This window comes from Pseudocercospora fijiensis, assembly GCF_000340215.1.
Source record: "Pseudocercospora fijiensis CIRAD86 unplaced genomic scaffold MYCFIscaffold_8, whole genome shotgun sequence".
In the NCBI taxonomy this organism is placed as follows: Eukaryota; Fungi; Ascomycota; class Dothideomycetes; order Mycosphaerellales; family Mycosphaerellaceae; genus Pseudocercospora; species Pseudocercospora fijiensis.
Window position 1 is genome coordinate 1,923,490 of NW_006921539.1, and position 15,553 is coordinate 1,939,042.

The 15,553-nt window shown below is 51.3% G+C and overlaps 7 protein-coding genes across 7 annotated transcripts; 3 read left to right on the top strand and 4 right to left on the bottom strand.

The window, feature by feature from the left end:
* Positions 1-2,042: 2,042 nt before the first annotated feature.
* MYCFIDRAFT_216449 (uncharacterized protein) lies at positions 2,043-3,104 on the bottom strand (the record flags this gene model as incomplete). The annotated part of the gene is made up of 3 exons (XM_007931963.1): positions 2,043-2,794; positions 2,848-2,983; positions 3,036-3,104. The coding sequence occupies 3 exons, from the start codon at positions 3,102-3,104 to the stop codon at positions 2,130-2,132; spliced, it is 870 nt and encodes a 289-aa protein (XP_007930154.1). The 3' UTR covers positions 2,043-2,129.
* Positions 3,105-3,738: 634 nt separating this feature from the next.
* On the bottom strand, positions 3,739-5,367 carry MYCFIDRAFT_156741 (uncharacterized protein; the record flags this gene model as incomplete). The annotated part of the gene is made up of 1 exon (XM_007931964.1): positions 3,739-5,367. The coding sequence occupies exon 1, from the start codon at positions 5,287-5,289 to the stop codon at positions 3,739-3,741; it is 1,551 nt and encodes a 516-aa protein (XP_007930155.1). The 5' UTR covers positions 5,290-5,367.
* Positions 5,368-6,267: 900 nt separating this feature from the next.
* On the top strand, positions 6,268-7,582 carry MYCFIDRAFT_212224 (uncharacterized protein). The gene has a single exon (XM_007931965.1). The coding sequence runs from the start codon at positions 6,290-6,292 to the stop codon at positions 7,526-7,528; it is 1,239 nt and encodes a 412-aa protein (XP_007930156.1). The 5' UTR covers positions 6,268-6,289; the 3' UTR covers positions 7,529-7,582.
* A 408-nt stretch (positions 7,583-7,990) lies between these two features.
* Positions 7,991-9,061, bottom strand: MYCFIDRAFT_199201 (carbohydrate esterase family 3 protein; the record flags this gene model as incomplete). Its single annotated transcript, XM_007931966.1, has 3 exons — positions 7,991-8,619; positions 8,672-8,851; positions 8,908-9,061. The coding sequence occupies 3 exons, from the start codon at positions 9,059-9,061 to the stop codon at positions 7,991-7,993; spliced, it is 963 nt and encodes a 320-aa protein (XP_007930157.1).
* A 1,061-nt stretch (positions 9,062-10,122) lies between these two features.
* MYCFIDRAFT_102187 (uncharacterized protein) lies at positions 10,123-10,669 on the bottom strand (the record flags this gene model as incomplete). Its single annotated transcript, XM_007931967.1, has 4 exons — positions 10,123-10,169; positions 10,222-10,286; positions 10,343-10,401; positions 10,451-10,669. Coding segments are annotated over 4 exons (390 nt in total), but the record flags the coding sequence as incomplete, so codon positions are not given.
* An 865-nt stretch (positions 10,670-11,534) lies between these two features.
* On the top strand, positions 11,535-12,956 carry MYCFIDRAFT_124202 (uncharacterized protein; the record flags this gene model as incomplete). Its single annotated transcript, XM_007931968.1, has 2 exons — positions 11,535-11,738; positions 11,802-12,956. Coding segments are annotated over 2 exons (1,359 nt in total), but the record flags the coding sequence as incomplete, so codon positions are not given.
* Positions 12,957-14,670: 1,714 nt separating this feature from the next.
* On the top strand, positions 14,671-15,249 carry MYCFIDRAFT_7763 (uncharacterized protein; the record flags this gene model as incomplete). Its single annotated transcript, XM_007931396.2, has 2 exons — positions 14,671-14,985; positions 15,052-15,249. Coding segments are annotated over 2 exons (513 nt in total), but the record flags the coding sequence as incomplete, so codon positions are not given.
* Between the last annotated feature and the right edge of the window lie 304 nt (positions 15,250-15,553).

Below are 15,553 nucleotides of genomic sequence, written 5' to 3' on the forward strand. Positions count from 1 at the left end.
CTAGGCTACTAGACTTACCTACGACTCCCTTACGGATATTATAGCCGAGCTCGCTAGATTAATCTAGTTAGGAAAAGAGGAAGACCGCGCCCGTATCGGTATATTTATCGCTACCGCCTTTAACGCCCTATACGTTATATATAGGAAGAATGCTATTAGATTCCTAGAGCGCTAGGCAGCGGCTAAAGGCTTAGAATTAGTAACCTAAAACTACTCGATTATAGCCGAGCAGGCGACGCGCAACGCGTAAGTTATTAAAACCTAGACGGAGACTCTATAGTAGACGACGGTTAGTCTATTAAGTATAGTTAGCATACCTATACGAGAATACGACAGTATTATAAGTCTATTATAGGTATAGTCTACGTAGTCGCGGACATTTCGCGACCGGGGGATTTTGTTACGAAGCTAGGAGGGAAGGGACACCTAGGCGGCTACTACTAGCCGCCTTATAGGCATACTTCCTCCGTAGCTAGATAGACATAATATAAATTAACACACTTTAAAACCACGTTTCGAACTATAATAAGGCCTTTCTTAGCACTTCTATCGCATCCGCGACGATAAGATAGTCGATCTAGTAGTACGCGATAGCTATATACGCGGCTTCCTTCGTAAGGTTAAGAACACGTTATATAGCCTTGCTAACTACTTAATTACTAACTACTACGAGAGCGGCGCCCCCGAGGTTACTTTTATAGGTAAGCGGCCGCGGTAGTAGACCTTATACCCTCTAGCGCAACCGACGACTCTAACTCGACTAACAATAATAACCTCCTTCCGAGCGCTAGCTATAGCGCGGCCGCCGCGATAGCGACCTTAATAGCGTATTAATCGCGCTCTATTATCGTTACTAATATGCCCTTACTTCGAGCCGCCGCTAGCCTTCCGTCTATTACCTTACAAACGCGACCGCGCGTCGTTACTAGATATATAGTCGGTATAGCCTATAGATATAGACTTAGTTAAAGAGGTAGATTTAATAGGCGCCGATATGCCTAAAGCGGCGAATACGTCCTTTATCGACCTTATAACGCCTTAGCGGCCGTTACGAGTTATAGACCTTAGATTAGAGGCATTAGTAGCTTCTTAGTTTAACTAGATAGATAACGACGACGCTATACGTAAGATATAGGGCAAGAGAAGGACTTCTAATAGATATAGCGATAGTAGCAAGAGGTAGAGATAATATAGCGATAGCAAGGTGCTTAATATAGCGATAGTAAGGTGCTTAATATAGCGATAGCAAGGTGCTTAATATAGCGATAGCAAGGTGCTTAATATAGCGATAGTAACAAGGTAGTTAATATAGCGACAGCAATAGCGACTAATTAGGCAAGCCGTAGTGCTAAGAACACTCTCCTTCTTAACCCTAATCGTCACCTTAGCTAAGGCCGTTATAATCCGAAACAGGTTATACCGCTATATTGGGAACCTGCCTGCAAACTTTGGTGGCGCTCGCCCAAAAGAATGGTACGCTAAATTTCTGGGACATACAAGCACATCTGACTACGGGGCGCACGATTGGCGTCTGTGATGTAGTTCTAGTTGCTGGCTCAACAATTCCCACCTGGCAGCAGATAGCCTCTGACTCAACAGCAGTACCGTCCTCAACGCGGCATGTAGTGTGTTTGGTTTGGTAACGAGGCTGTCTCGGATAGTCAGAATGGTACGGTCGTCGGATAGTCAGAATGGTACGGTCGTCGGATAGTCAGAATGGTACGGTTGTCGGATGGTCAGGATGGTACGGGATCCGGAGGGTTGAAGTTAACCTAAGGCGCGGGTCGGCAAAAGAGCCTCAGTCTCAGTTGTGCGGCGAAGAGAGATCCAGTAAGTATCTATCGCCCGAGATCAGCATGTTCGTCGGCGAGCATGTCTCACATGCTTCGCGATCGTTGAAGTTAAACGTTTTGAACGTGTCGCATGGTGATGCCATCATTGAATAGAAGAATTTGAACATTGTGCTCAGGAACATTGATTAGCTCGTTCCAGAGAATCTTGAATCTATCTGTTTGAAAACATGTTCTCGTGTCTGAGAAATTGGGACTGCGAGTGTATAGTCGTTCATACGAAATTTCGCTCTAACGCGATCGATGCAACCTTCCAACACCGTGACATGCCTTTCGCGCTTAATAGACCGTGACCGGAGTTGTATGAGAATATCGCGTATGTGTAGGATATGAGTGCGTCTTGTGAGTCTTGGTTGTGTGATGCTTGCGAGTTTTGGTTGTGTGATGTTTGCGAGTTGAATGAGTAGGATAAGAGATGGGCGTATGTGGCTTGTCTGGCTGCGACTTCGTCGTTGTGCATGTGGTCGACAAAGTCGTTGGTGTCGGTGTTGGGTGAGGATATGGATGTGGAGGTGGTTGGGTCGGCTTGTGGGGCTTGTGCGTCTTTTGGGTTTTGTGAGGCTTCTTTGGATGAGGCTTCTTGTGATGAGTCTTCTTGGGCTTGTGCGGCTTCTTGTGATGCTTCTTGGTCGGCGTAGGTTGGTGATGCTTGCCCCCGTTGTAACCGTTAGGACGATGTTCGCGGCCACCATCCCACTTGTTGCCTCCATGCTCCCTCACCCCATCCTCATGATGCGGTTGTTCCTTACCCTGCTGCTGTCCCCATCTCCACCAGCTCTGGCGGCCGCCTCGGTCGTTCTGATAACGACCGGGAAGTCCCCACGCTTCTGCCTCTGCCTCTGCAGCGGCAGCAGGCTCCGGCTCTGGTGCAGCATCACGAGCTCGAAGACCTGGCTTATGACCTTGTACGGCTGCGCAGAATTGGTCGGTATGCGCAATGGCATCTAAATCTGGTAAGTACGAGATCAGGATCTGACCGTTGCACATCAAAGCTCACATTCTTGATCCTCTTCTTCACAATTGACCTCAATGCATGCACGCAGGTCAGACTGGAAGCCCCTAGACTCGCAGATACAAGCTGTATCCGCAGAGGAACATAATGAATTGTCGATTGCGTCGCCCACGCATGTGCTCTATACCGAATTGTTAGCGTTAATCTCCAATGCCATTGACTTCAATACCTACTGCACATTCTGGGATGAATGATGATCGGACGGCCACACCAAGCAAGAAGAGGAGTGATAGTGTCTGCATGTTGTACGTGTACAAACAGCACGCAAGCCAGTGAATGAGCGAGCGTCGACTTAGTGAATGACCGTGGAAAAGAAAGAGACTGTTCAGCGAACCTTCACCGGATATGTCGAGCAATAATAAGGTTTCTCACTTCGGTTCACAGATTGCCGTTTTGGGAATCATGTGAAAGGTAATCTCCTTAGCCGAGTCGGGCTTGATTAGGAGCGGCTGCACTAACTCAGCACAGTGGGTATGGCGTTGAAGCGTGCGGGATGTGTTTTATTTGTCCGGAGCACACGATCGTGTGAGCCTGCTAGAGCGAAGCCATGACCATTTCTAGCAACGCCGTGCAGCCGCATGATTCAAAGTGCTTGGCTGCTGAAGCGGCTTTCACAGTCGTCAACGGGTCTGACAACTACCACACATTCTTGCCGTCCCGTAGCTGAGCCGCCCAGGAAGCGATCTCGTCATGCTGCCACGTTCGGATCCAGCTCCACTTTGCCCTACTGAATCAGGCCACCGAGTCGGCCCGTACATGTATCTTCCGCACGTTGCTTTTGTCGAATGCACGGAACCACGAGATCAGAAGAACGGGGGTGGGATAAGGCTTATGCATTCGTTGACCACACGCCTAGCTAATGGGAACAGACATGCCTCAATCAATCCTCTGGCTTGCAGGCTTCCACTCATTTGTGGCTGACGTTCTCCGCCTTGTTGCAGTCTGAAATGCCCATTGTGCAAATTTGACGCTGGGTTCATCGATCAGGTTGGTGACCAATTCTGCCACGCCGAGCGTGAGCGGCAACATGATCAGATGCGCGGCTAGATAGTTCATTTCCAAGAATTTTGGACCGCAACCTGGGAACTGGAACAAGTTTATCCAGTTCGGTGCCATAGTCATAGAGCTCAACTGTGGCCGTCCCGTTGCTGCGTAGACTCTATCGCCTATGGTCCAGAGTATGGGACCATGTACGAGGTAGAGAGCGAAAGAGATCTTGCCAAGATACTGACAAAATGCCGTCTCGAAGAATTTCTTGACAGGCAGTCGTGGAATCGAGATCATAAACAGAGTCGCAGCCCAGAAGCGGAAGAACCATCGAAAATCCCACATGGCTTGAGGCTTCAGGAAGGCAAGGTAATACCAGCCAGGCTGCGTCTTTAAATTAGTGATCTCGTTGCTGATTGACGGCACACCCCCAAGGTAAAGAGCGATGACGAAAAGCAACCAGTAGAACCATTGGCCAAATTTGCGCTGGAGCATTTTCGGTGACTGATCGGATAAGGCTAGCAGATCCAGATCGCAGAGAAGGACTCCCATCATGAAGAGAGCGCAGTACCAACCATCAACAATGTACAAAAAGTACCAAACAAGGCCAGCTTCGAAAAACAGCCTTGTGGTGGTATTGCACTCAGCCAGTGCCAGTAAAGTGGTCCAGACTACGACAGATCCGCGAAATTCCATGGGGATAGACCATGTGTGATCGTTGTAGTGATTCGTATTTTCAGAGAAGATGAAGCTGAAGTTCTTGAAGTCGCAGTACCACCTCCACAGCTCGTCCTTATAGGTCTTCTCCGGCGTGAGGGCATCAGGGTGGCTCGATTGTATGCCGAAAACATGCCAACAAGTCATCCAGATGAATGTAACCACAAGGACCGGGATATACAGTCGAACCCAGCGGCGAAACAATGCTGATCCCAGATTTCTAGCAAGACTGCCCGCTTGACTTGGACCTGATTGAATCAAGCTCAGTGGCTTCACAGACAGTACATAGCCTGATATGATGAAGAAGACAGCCACTGCTGTATGGCCGCCAGAAAAGAAGATTCTGATGCCAGGCAAAGTGGCGAAATAGTAATGCCGCTCCCAACCCCAAGAATTCTCCATAATCCCTCTCTCAACCCAGTCCAGACGTGCCCAATTCTGGTGATGGAGAGAATATACCAGTAAGGCTGCAAACCCGCGAAGCCCATCCAGATATGCTGTTCTCCGCAATGCACGTTTTGGCGGAGTTTGACGTTTCAAAGGACCATGATCTGCTTTAGGTTTCCAGAGATATGTGTAGAACGATTTCATGTTGGCAAATGTGGCCGAATTCTCTTCATCTTGGTCGTGACCTGGAGGCGAGTGCTTGCCTTGCAAAAGCATCTCTAGCTCGAGCAATTGCTTCTCTGCGAGGCCTGCATCAGAGTAATTCCCAGTGGCCATGATAGTCTTGACCGGTGTCGCAAGACAGGATGTGTTTGCATATACGGACTGTTTCGCTCAGTACTGGGAAGACCGCGGGCTATGAAGGCTTGGCAGACGAGGAGATCGTAGTGATGATGGGAGCCGGGGCAGTTGATGCTGCTGGTTGAAACTGCGTGATCACAGCCAATGCGTGTCTAGACACGGTGCCCAGGTGCCCACTCCTTCTGTGTCCGAATGGGTTAAGTCTAGAAGAAACTTCTCAGCCCGGTATAATCACGCAGGAGAGATTCCCAAAGATCTCGGATGGAGATACGGCCCCGAAGGTACCATTGAGCTGGGGCTGGCGGGCTTGCCCTTGACTTTGCATCCACGCTGGCGACTCAGTCTGGCGGAAACAGCTCATCACTCTCATGATGGCGCTGGTCTCGGCAGGGCCGGGCACGCGGTGCGTCTGCAGACATGGAGCGTCCGGATAGCAGGCCCATCCAGGGGTAGCGCCGGGTCTAGTAATGGCGATGACATGATTCACATGATCAGCTCAAGCACCACTGATAGGAGTGGCCCACGATTCTGTGCAACTTTTATTCGCCCAGATTGAGACAGAGCTGCGGCAGAAGGGCCTAGTGGCAATCATGCTTCGTAGGCGCGAGCTGAAGTTGATAAGAGTCGTGCAACGGCTAGATATGGTGGTATAGTAATGTGGGTATGACCAGGCCTAACTGGGTAGTGAGTATGTAGTGTCGTCGCAACAAGCGAAGGCGTTATTGACAGCGCCAAGTTTAGGCTTACTACAATAGAATAAACAGGGGTGCTGGATATCGCTCTGCTCGATTGCCAAAAGTCGATGCCTTTCACAGGCACATGCAAGCCCATCATCAGCGAGCTTTCGGGTCCGCCCGCAGGGGAAGGAGCTGGTCTAGACATCTTCGCACGTGATGGCGTACCGTATCAAGAAATCGTCCTGGGGAGATGTGCTCCATTCACTTGCTGCCAGTCGTCTTGAATCCCTCTGGCAGTCATGTTAGCCATGAAGACGACGAATGTAATGCGATGGGCAATCCCCAGCCTCGTACTCTCTCTGTTCACCATTCTATTCATACAATCCTCATCCTCACCTCTACAGTCCACCGATGCATCACCTCTCCAGCGAGCGCAACACTGGATCAAATCACCCCTCCAACAAGTCATCCAAGAACCCACCACCACAGTCACAACCACCGTCACAGCAACAATAGCCGCAATCTCAACCCCCAAAACCAAACCAAGCTACATCCCCGGCAAAGCGGACCCCCACAAAACCTATCGCAAAGCCCTGATCGTCTCTTCCATCAAAAAAGAAAACACATCATGGATCGCTCAAAGCGTCCCCGACGTGGACGCCTACATCTACGTAAACGACGACCCCGACGCCATCCTCACCGTCCCCAAAAACAAATTCAACGAAGTCATGACCTACCTGACCTTCATCATCGACCACTACGACCGACTTCCAGAAATCATGATTTTCATTCACGCTCACGCCCGTACGCACCATAATCCCGCCATGATGGGCATGACGGCCGACCTCGTCAATAATCTGAATCCTCAGCGGGTGATGCGCGAAGGGTACATGAATTTGAACTGCGGCGCGTGGAAGACGGGAGAGTGTACGGCTCAAATGCGACCTGCTGAGGGTGTGCCGTTTGGATCCCATATTGAGGCATGGAAGGCTTTGTTTCCTGAATATCCTCTGCCGCAGATTTTGGGAGGGTCGTGTTGTGCCCAGTTCGCGGTTTCGAAGGAACGCGTTCGGCAGATTCCTTTGGAGACGTTTAAGCGGTGGAGGAGTTGGTTGTTGGAGACCAAGATGGGTGGGATGGGGTTCTTTTTTGAGTATTTGTGGCAGTTCATTTTCAAGGGTGAGCATGTGTACTGTCCGGCGTCATGGTCTTGTTATTGTGATGGGTTTGGGTTGTGTTTCGGTGGGGAGGCGGAGTATTTGAAGTATGTCAGGTTGCAGTCAGGCAAGGATAGGTTGATTCAGGGTGTTGACGAAATTAATGCGAAGGGACGGGAAGGCATTGAGGCGAGTGAGGATGGGAAGTACGACTTGCCAGACGCTGAGGCGAAGAGGCGGGTGAGCTTTAGGAAGGCGATTGAAGATATCGACATTGAGATCAAGAGGATGTTGACGATTGCGAAAGAAAGGGGCAACAATCCGAAGCTGCGGGCGGAAGAACTTGGGAGAAAATGGGAAGAGGGTGATGGCTTTATATGACCAATACCTTCCGAATGATATCCTTCAATAGACTTCAATATGACTTTCTCCATCATTCTCATCTCCAAAGCCACAATGATTCCAAACATTGTCCTTTCTCATAGGTGTCGTCTGACGGTCTCGATTTTCGACCTTTTTTGCCTCCTTCATGCTCACTGTGCATGCATCCAAGAGCTCTTCGTACACTGAGCAGAGTCAGGATTTTGCAAATTCTTGAGCCCATCTATGAGTAAGCCATCATTGACCCATTACTACGAGTTGTATCGACTCCATATTAGCATCTCCGTGCTGCGTGCTTTCAGCCTTGAACCGCCTTGCTCGAAGCTCCTGAGCGAGGAGGATACATCTATGAACCATTGCGTGCTCGGGCCATATCAGCTTCAAGTATGGTTTGAACGATGAAGTCCAACATGTGCTTCATCGCTGTGGCCGAAGAATTTATTCTTCATGCGTTCAACTCATTTATGAATGCAAAGACTGTTCAAATTCCTCATGCCAATTGAATGGCGAGCCCTCAGTACTGTGGCAAATATTTGCAGTCTTCACCGCAGCTTGAGGTTCCTGAATCCAGCCAGCCGGTATCGTGTCGAGTGTCTCCATCCAATTCGCGGCCATCTGTTTGTAGCCAGCATCGCTTGGGTGCGTCTTGTCAGGACCGGGAGTGATTGCAGAGTGGTCAGCGAGCAAGACCTTGTAGCCAGCTTTGCGACGATCTGCGACTACTTGCGGGAGTTTTGCATTGTACTCGTCAGTTCGAGCTTGTTGCCAGTCATTTCTGATGATCTTAGAAATGATTACTACCGCTTCTGGAACCTGGCACAAGACTTCGTCGACCATGGCACCAAGTCGAAGATGAGCCTGTGTCCACGGTGCATTTTCGGGAGAGTCGTTCATGTCGTTGGTGCCGGCATGGATCAGGACTAGATTTGGGCGATCTAGTAGACGCCTGTTCTTCATTACATGGGCTAGGATCTTGTTGATCTTTTCGTTAGGCCATCCTTCGTTCTGATTGTCCGGCATGGCAAGAGTCGCCTGGTCGTCCTTCGGCGGTACTCGTGAGCCAATGAAGTCGATATCAGCATCTTGCACACCTAATGATTGAGTAAGTGACGTGGATCAACATGCAATCTAGCAAGGTTGTACCTGTTTCCATGATGCTGTTACGAAGGAAAAGGCGGTAGCCGTTAGAACGAGAGCTTGCGCTTTCAATTCCATCAGCGCTCACGGTGCCAGCTGTGATAGAGTCACCAAGAGCCATGATGCGAAGTTTGACACCGCCGCCAATTGGATCGAAAGCAGTGCCGAGCGGAACTGCTGGTACAGCTGCTGAGGTTGTGAGCTGGACGGGGTTGGAAATTGTTCGAAACGGCTGCTCTTACCTTTGTGACTGTTTGATTGCCCGAAAAGAAGCAGTACTGCAACAATGATCGTTGATGCTAGAAGCGCAAGACTCAAAAGATGTCTTCGAGATTTCCGGCGCGTCAGCGACCTCACAGCGTGCATCTCGATCTCTGGCTGCTTCTCCTGGTCCATCGTGTTGTAGGATTTTTTGTACGCCCCTTGCATTTGTTACGAGCTTGTGGTTAATTTGGACGTTGTCGAGGTGGGAACAGTGAAAGCAAGCCTTCAGGTCCGCCGAAGCGAGAGAGCTAAGAACACTTTAGTGAGACCTTACCGGACCCTCATGCACACGTGACAGTAGATTATGTTTATGTTTGGCTTGCACGAGTTGTCTGGACTCCGTTGACTTTTTGGTGGCTGGCGGGATCGCCTCCGGGCGACCTCGACAGCCGAGCAGGAAAATGGAAGGTCAGCGTTCCCATTGCGAGCGTGGCAGTCCCCGGTCATTGTATCGTCGTTTCAGTTCACAGAGGGATTTGTTGTAGCCATTTCCGCCATAATTGTGTTTGGCTCCAAGAGAGAATGAGCGAAAGCAAGATTTGGATCACACTCTGGTTCAGATCGATGACTAAGCATGAATCGCCCGGAATATGGGCAGGGTAAGACTGCACAGCGTCGATGGTGCTATTATCGATCTCGAAGATGGATATAAGAGGCCATTTTGATGTGGACCATGAACATGCGAGTTGACGTTGTAGTTGAAGCGAGAGGTTTTGTGTGTCATCCCCGCTTTCTCATTCGCAACGATAGCTTCCTTGCGGAATTCATCATCATGGAGCAAGCAGGTTGAATCGGACAGTGTAGCCCGGGTTCCTCTTCCTTTGCAATCGAATCAAATATAAACAGCAAGTGGGTATCATGCTCAACCAATATGCTCACAGGTCCACCTCATAGAAGACCGAAATTCCGCTCAAACAAATCATAGAATAGTGCATCGTGTTGCATGAAAGTGTGCGCGCTCGTAGACTTGCATGTCGATATCACCGGCCACACGCGTCGACCAATCTTCCAATTGTAATAGTGGCGTTGTTCGCGAGCGCCTCGCCGGTGTCGACTTTGCTTTTCCATCAAGATTGATCGACTCTTGCAAGTCCGACATGCGTCGTTGGCTCGGCACAGTGTCCTTTGCCCAGTCAGGTTTGCTCAACAACACGCGGACAGCTAAAAATCAGGTTACCCGAAGTCCACTACGATTGGAGAAGAGCAAGCGCACTCTTGAATGCGTCGACGACCTGAATGTCTGCAAGGAAAGTGAGCAAAGATGAAACAGCTACTGGGCAATGATCGCTTACAATGCTGTCGCTTCTTCTCGAGTTGTTCTTCCTCGTGCTGCACGTACACGAGCTGGGTTCTGAGCCTAGCGACGTTTAGCTGCGTGTGAGCGTCGCAAATGACAGGGTACCCTGTGCATACCGCTTAGAGCCACGGTGGAGTTCCTGCCCGCTTCCAACATCGGCCCAGATGCTGAAATACTGCAAAGGGGTCAGCCAGGAACAGTGCCCGAGAGATGAGGAAGCGTACGCCGATGAGCCGATTGAAATCCTCAAGTACTTTGTTCTCCTCGCGATTCAGCTCATCCATTCGAGCACGATAGCGGTGCTGCAGGTCGTTCCAATCAAACCCACGGAGCGCCACTTCTGGGAAAGCTTCATCAGCGGAGTCGGAGAACTCTGAGCCATGTTGAGACTCGTCGTCGTCGTCTTTCTCGGCGTCATCGGCCTCGTCACTGACGTCTGTCTCGACGGGCTTCTTCCGTTCGGCTTTCTTCTTCTTCGTGGTCTTCGCCTTGGACTTGTGGGCGCCTTGATTGGAAGGCGCACTGGAAGCCGCGGCATTTCCTTTGAGACGCTGTGAACGGCCCCCGATGTGTGCGTCAGACATTGTGGTTGCGGCAGAGTCCGCATCGGCTGGGTCGTGCTTGCTTTCAGGAGCAGGCTGAGAGGTATCGGCAGATGCAGATGCAGATGCAGATGCAGATGCAGTCGGTGAGGTCTCGGGCTCTGCCTTCTCACCGTCACGGGAGCGCTTGCGCTTCGAGCCGGCCTCTGGCTTTGGCGGAGGCGGCATCGACTGCGAAGTGTGATTCTCCGCCATGACCTCCGACTTGGGATGAAAAGCGATCGAGAGGGGCGACGATGGCGGCGTGGTCAGCGGCGAGGTGCTCTCGAAGGGAGCCGTTCCTTGCTTTGCCACGTCCGATTGCTCTTGAGCGCCGGATATGTCGCTTGTCAGAGCTTCTGCAGACATGTTGCCGCTGTTCATGCTGCCATGTGAGGCAAAGTCCAGGATGAGCAGGTCGCGTGAAAGACGGGAAGTCGCGTGGCGCATCGGCCCGCAAGCGCGAGATCACATGCCAAATCCAACTCCAGCAACGGCAATGGCGATGACCTCAACTTCGCCGTCTGCTGCCACTTTCAACATTCATTCACTGACAAAGCGCCGAAGCTCCTCGAATATGTTGGCCTAGCACCCGGTCATGTCGCTTTCAACCTCAAGACAATAAAGCAGACTCCGGCCGACAGATCACCAAAATGCTAAAGCAGCACTACCCGCTGTTCCAGGACAGAATACATCAGGCTAAAGTGTTGACGAGACGGTGATGGCGGAGGAAGACATCGGGTGCGATGTATGCGCGCGCGCATTCGGTGGACGGCGAAAACCGCTCTGTCCCTCCTGTGCGCAAGCTATATTATATGGCTCCCGCATCCAGCAAGCCACCGGACTACTCGAGCGAGAGAAGCATCATGCTCACGCCGAAGCCATCTTGAGACCGGGGAACGATGGGGTACTTGCGTCGCTGCCGCAAGATGTGGACTTTGATACTGTTACTACCAGTATTCGAAAGAATAGCGCCGAGCGTGCTCAAGCACAGCAAGCGGCTACTGAGTTCCGCATCAACGCCATTGTCGAGAAGGCCGCGGAGCTACGCAAACAGATCGAGGAGTATCGTAAGACCATCGATGTTCGCAAAGAGGCGAAAGCGGATGCCCGCAAGGAGCTTGTGGCACAGAAGACGGAGCTTGAGAAATCGAAGCCCAGAGCTATCGAGCCTGTGCACAATACTACGAAGAAGACATATGCGAGGTTGGAGAAAGTTCGCAGCCGGATCGTGGATGCGAGGCTGTTGCTTTGTCATGAAGCTGCAGTCGCTATGAACCTCAGTCGGCATAGATCGTCTAGTGGCCGATCAGAGTACAGGCTTGGAGGGCTGGTAATACCAGATCTCCGAGAGATCACCACAAGGACACATCCGTCGGCAAAGGCACCGTTAGTTGGCGGCAGAACTCTTGCTGAACCACACGATCTCGTGTCGGAAGTCTACGAGAACGTGGCCCGGCTCGTCAACCTCTGCTCTCACTATCTCTCTCTTCGCTTGCCTGGCGAACTTCTGGTTCCGCACGAGAACTTCCCGCGGGCTGCCATTATGCCCGAGAAGTCCAGCTACAAATCGAAGGAGATCAAGTTCCCAAGCTCATATTCGAGCCAGCATTCTAGCCCGATGGCATCCCGTGTTCTCGAGCAAGATCAGCCACGCCCTAGGCCGCTATGGTTAGATCGACCTCTGGGACAGCTTGCCAAAGAAGAGGAGAGCAAGAAAGCCTACAAACTCTTCATAGAAGGCGTTACGATGCTGGCCTACAATGTTGCGTGGCTTTGCAAGACACAAGGTATGGACAGCATCAACAATTTTGACGAGGTCTGCGCTATCGGCAAGAACCTCTACCAACTTCTCATGTCCTCATCGCGAAAGCCATCAATGAGTCGTAAGCAGACTGGAACTTCAAGCAAGGTAACCACAGCATCCGGCAAAGAAGATCAAGGCACTCGGCTGGGCGTATTCTCTCACAACTCAGCCGAGCACAACCTGGCCAGCGCAGAAGGGTTGCTGTACATGAGGGACTGGAAGATTGGCTCCTCCACACGGCTTGCAGACAAGCTGCTCCAGTTTCTCGCGAGCGAAATGTCTGGAGCAGAATGGGAAATGGTGAAAGAAGACGAATGGGACGAGGATCGAGAGGACGAAAGACCAGTACTCGTGGGAGGCTCACGGCGGCCCTACGAAAGCAAACACGCTGCAACGATGAGCATCATGACAGTAGCTCCACACGACGGCGCCGAGGATGAGAGACTTTCGAGCGCTTCCGAAGCGAAGAAGAAAGAGAAGGCCAACAGCGGCTGGATGAAAGTACGAGGAAGAGGAAATGATGACGGCGCATAACGATCACGAACTAGCTTTTCACGCATAGATACCCAGGCCATGATATTACGCATAAACGCCCCGCTTCTCGGCCATCACTCCCCGCTCAAGCTCATAGAAATCATCTCACACACTCACACATCCCTTCCAACCTCCCACCAATCCCCATCTCACCGTCCGGTAACAGGCCTCGTCCCCTCCTCAGCCCCCTCCCCAACCACCTCTCCAAGCGGATTCTTGAAAGCACCACCCCCCAAATCCCCCAACCCTTTCTTCACATTTTTCACATCTTCTTGATCCGAGTCCGGGACTTTAGAGATTTGTGATTGCACCAAATACGAAGCTTTGTTCTTGGGAGGCGAAAAAAAAAACGTGAGCGAAACAAAAAAAAAATTTTCAAGAAAAGGGGTAGGGAGGAGGAGCGGAAGGACTTACTTCTCCCATCGTTTTCAAGGCCTTTTTCTCAAGTTCTCGTTTCAGTTCGGGGGGGGAGACCGAAGAGGTAGATGTATGCTGCGAAGATTGAGAGGAGGGCGAGGGATGTGGCGGTGAAGATTGTCCAGTTGACCATTTTTTTGACTTGGGGGTTTTCAGTTGGTGGGTTTCTGGTTTCTGTTCTTGCGGGATCAAGTTGGTGGGGTTAAAAGTGCTTAGTTGGGTTTCGAAGTGAAGTGGAAGGGAGAAAAAGTGTTGATGAAATGTCATTGCTACTTGCCCTTTTCCTTAGCTTTTTGCACACCCACCAGTGATGTCTTCTCGCGTCAGTTTGGTATCACAAGTTTCTTGTTTTAGAGTTCACGAGATCAAGTGAATGTTAAGTTACGCGAGGCGCGTGGTGTCTGGTTGGAGGGGTGATCGTGATGTCAGCGGGGCTTGGTGAACCAGGTTTGTGGGATGGACAGCTGCGAATGCTGTGAGCTGTATTGCATAGTGCAGTTTTCGTGGTAACTTGTCCTTGAAACAAAATCTCACCGCGAAGACTTCGACTCAAGACTCCTTCAAACAAGGTAAGAGTGCTCCTTTTCTGAGTCTCTGTGGAGGACACTGAAGCTTACTCCACGCAGGCGATTTAATCAATTCCAACGAAGCAATCATCATGAGCTATAACGACAGCTACGGAGGCGGCCAAGGAGGTAAATATGATTGACGATCAGGGTCGTGCCAACTATGGCAGTCCCACTCGCAGAATCCAATGCGTGGTACTAACCGCCATCACACAGACAATTATGGCCGTCAAGGCGGAGGATATGGCGACGATCGCCGAGACGACTATGGAGGCGGCCGGCAAGATGATAGCTATGGGGGAGGCCGTCAGAACCGTCGTGGCGATGACAGCTATGGCGGTGACGGTGGCCGTGACGACAATAGTGGAGGTCAAGGAGGCGGCGATTCTTATGGTGGTCGGCAAGAAGGTGGATATGGACATCAGTCCGACCACGGTCGTCAGGAAGGCTCCTACTCGGAAGGACGACGTCATGGCGAGGGACATGGCGACTCCAGTGGCACTTCATACGGCGGCGGTGGTGCGTATGGGGCAGCGTCGGACGATTTCTCTGGTGCTGCATCACACGCTCAGCAACACGCTGGTAGCAGTGGTGATTCGGACCTCTTTAGCTCCGCTTTGGGCATGCTCTCCGGAAAGCACCAGCAGGCTCAGAACGAGGGCTTCGACGAAGATGAAGCCGTGAGACAGCATCAGCAGTTCTATGGAGATGGAGGCAGCGGAGGAGCACCAGCAAACTCTCACTCCATCGGAGGAGCAGCAGCAATGCAGGCCTTGAAGATGTTCAACCAGGGAGGATCTGGTGGAGGATCTGGTGGAGGTCAAAACGCGTTCATTGGAATGGCCATGGGCCAGGTAAGTGGAAGAAGCTGTCCGGTCTCTTTGCAGCGGATCGGATGTTCGCTGACTGGCGTATCGCAGGCTGCCAAGCTGTTCGACCAGCAATCTTCGCAAGGCAATGTGCAAGATGGAGCCAGCAAGCAGAATGCAGTGGCCAGTGCAGCACAGATGGCGCTCAAAATGTACATGAAGTCGGAGATGGGCGGGGGATCGAGCGGCGGTGGCTCTGGCGGCGGACTGGGTGGTCTGCTGAACATGGCTTCGAAATTCATGAAGTAGAATAGCGGTCGTCGAGCGTCGATGATGATGTGAAGTGATGAGGAATGGAGGGGGTGGGAGGGAGGGAAAAGGCATAGGATATTGGAGATAGAAGCCCCGTACACGGATGCATTGGCGGTTGGCAACCAAATCGCTTAGTCACGCGTGTCGTTGTCGGCAATGCATTCTTTGAAGGTGGTGAACGTCAAAAGTGGGTGCAGTGGAATTGATTGTGTGCATGCTGGCAAATATTCTATCGATCGGACCTTTGCTTGCGCAGGGAGGACCAAACCAAGCCTGAACGGTCGCAGAGGGAAAGCATGCA

Excerpts from the sequence above, each read along its gene's own strand:
- MYCFIDRAFT_212224 (XM_007931965.1), top strand. The coding sequence starts at position 6,290 with ATGTTAGCCATGAAGACGACGAATGTAATGCGATGGGCAATCCCCAGC.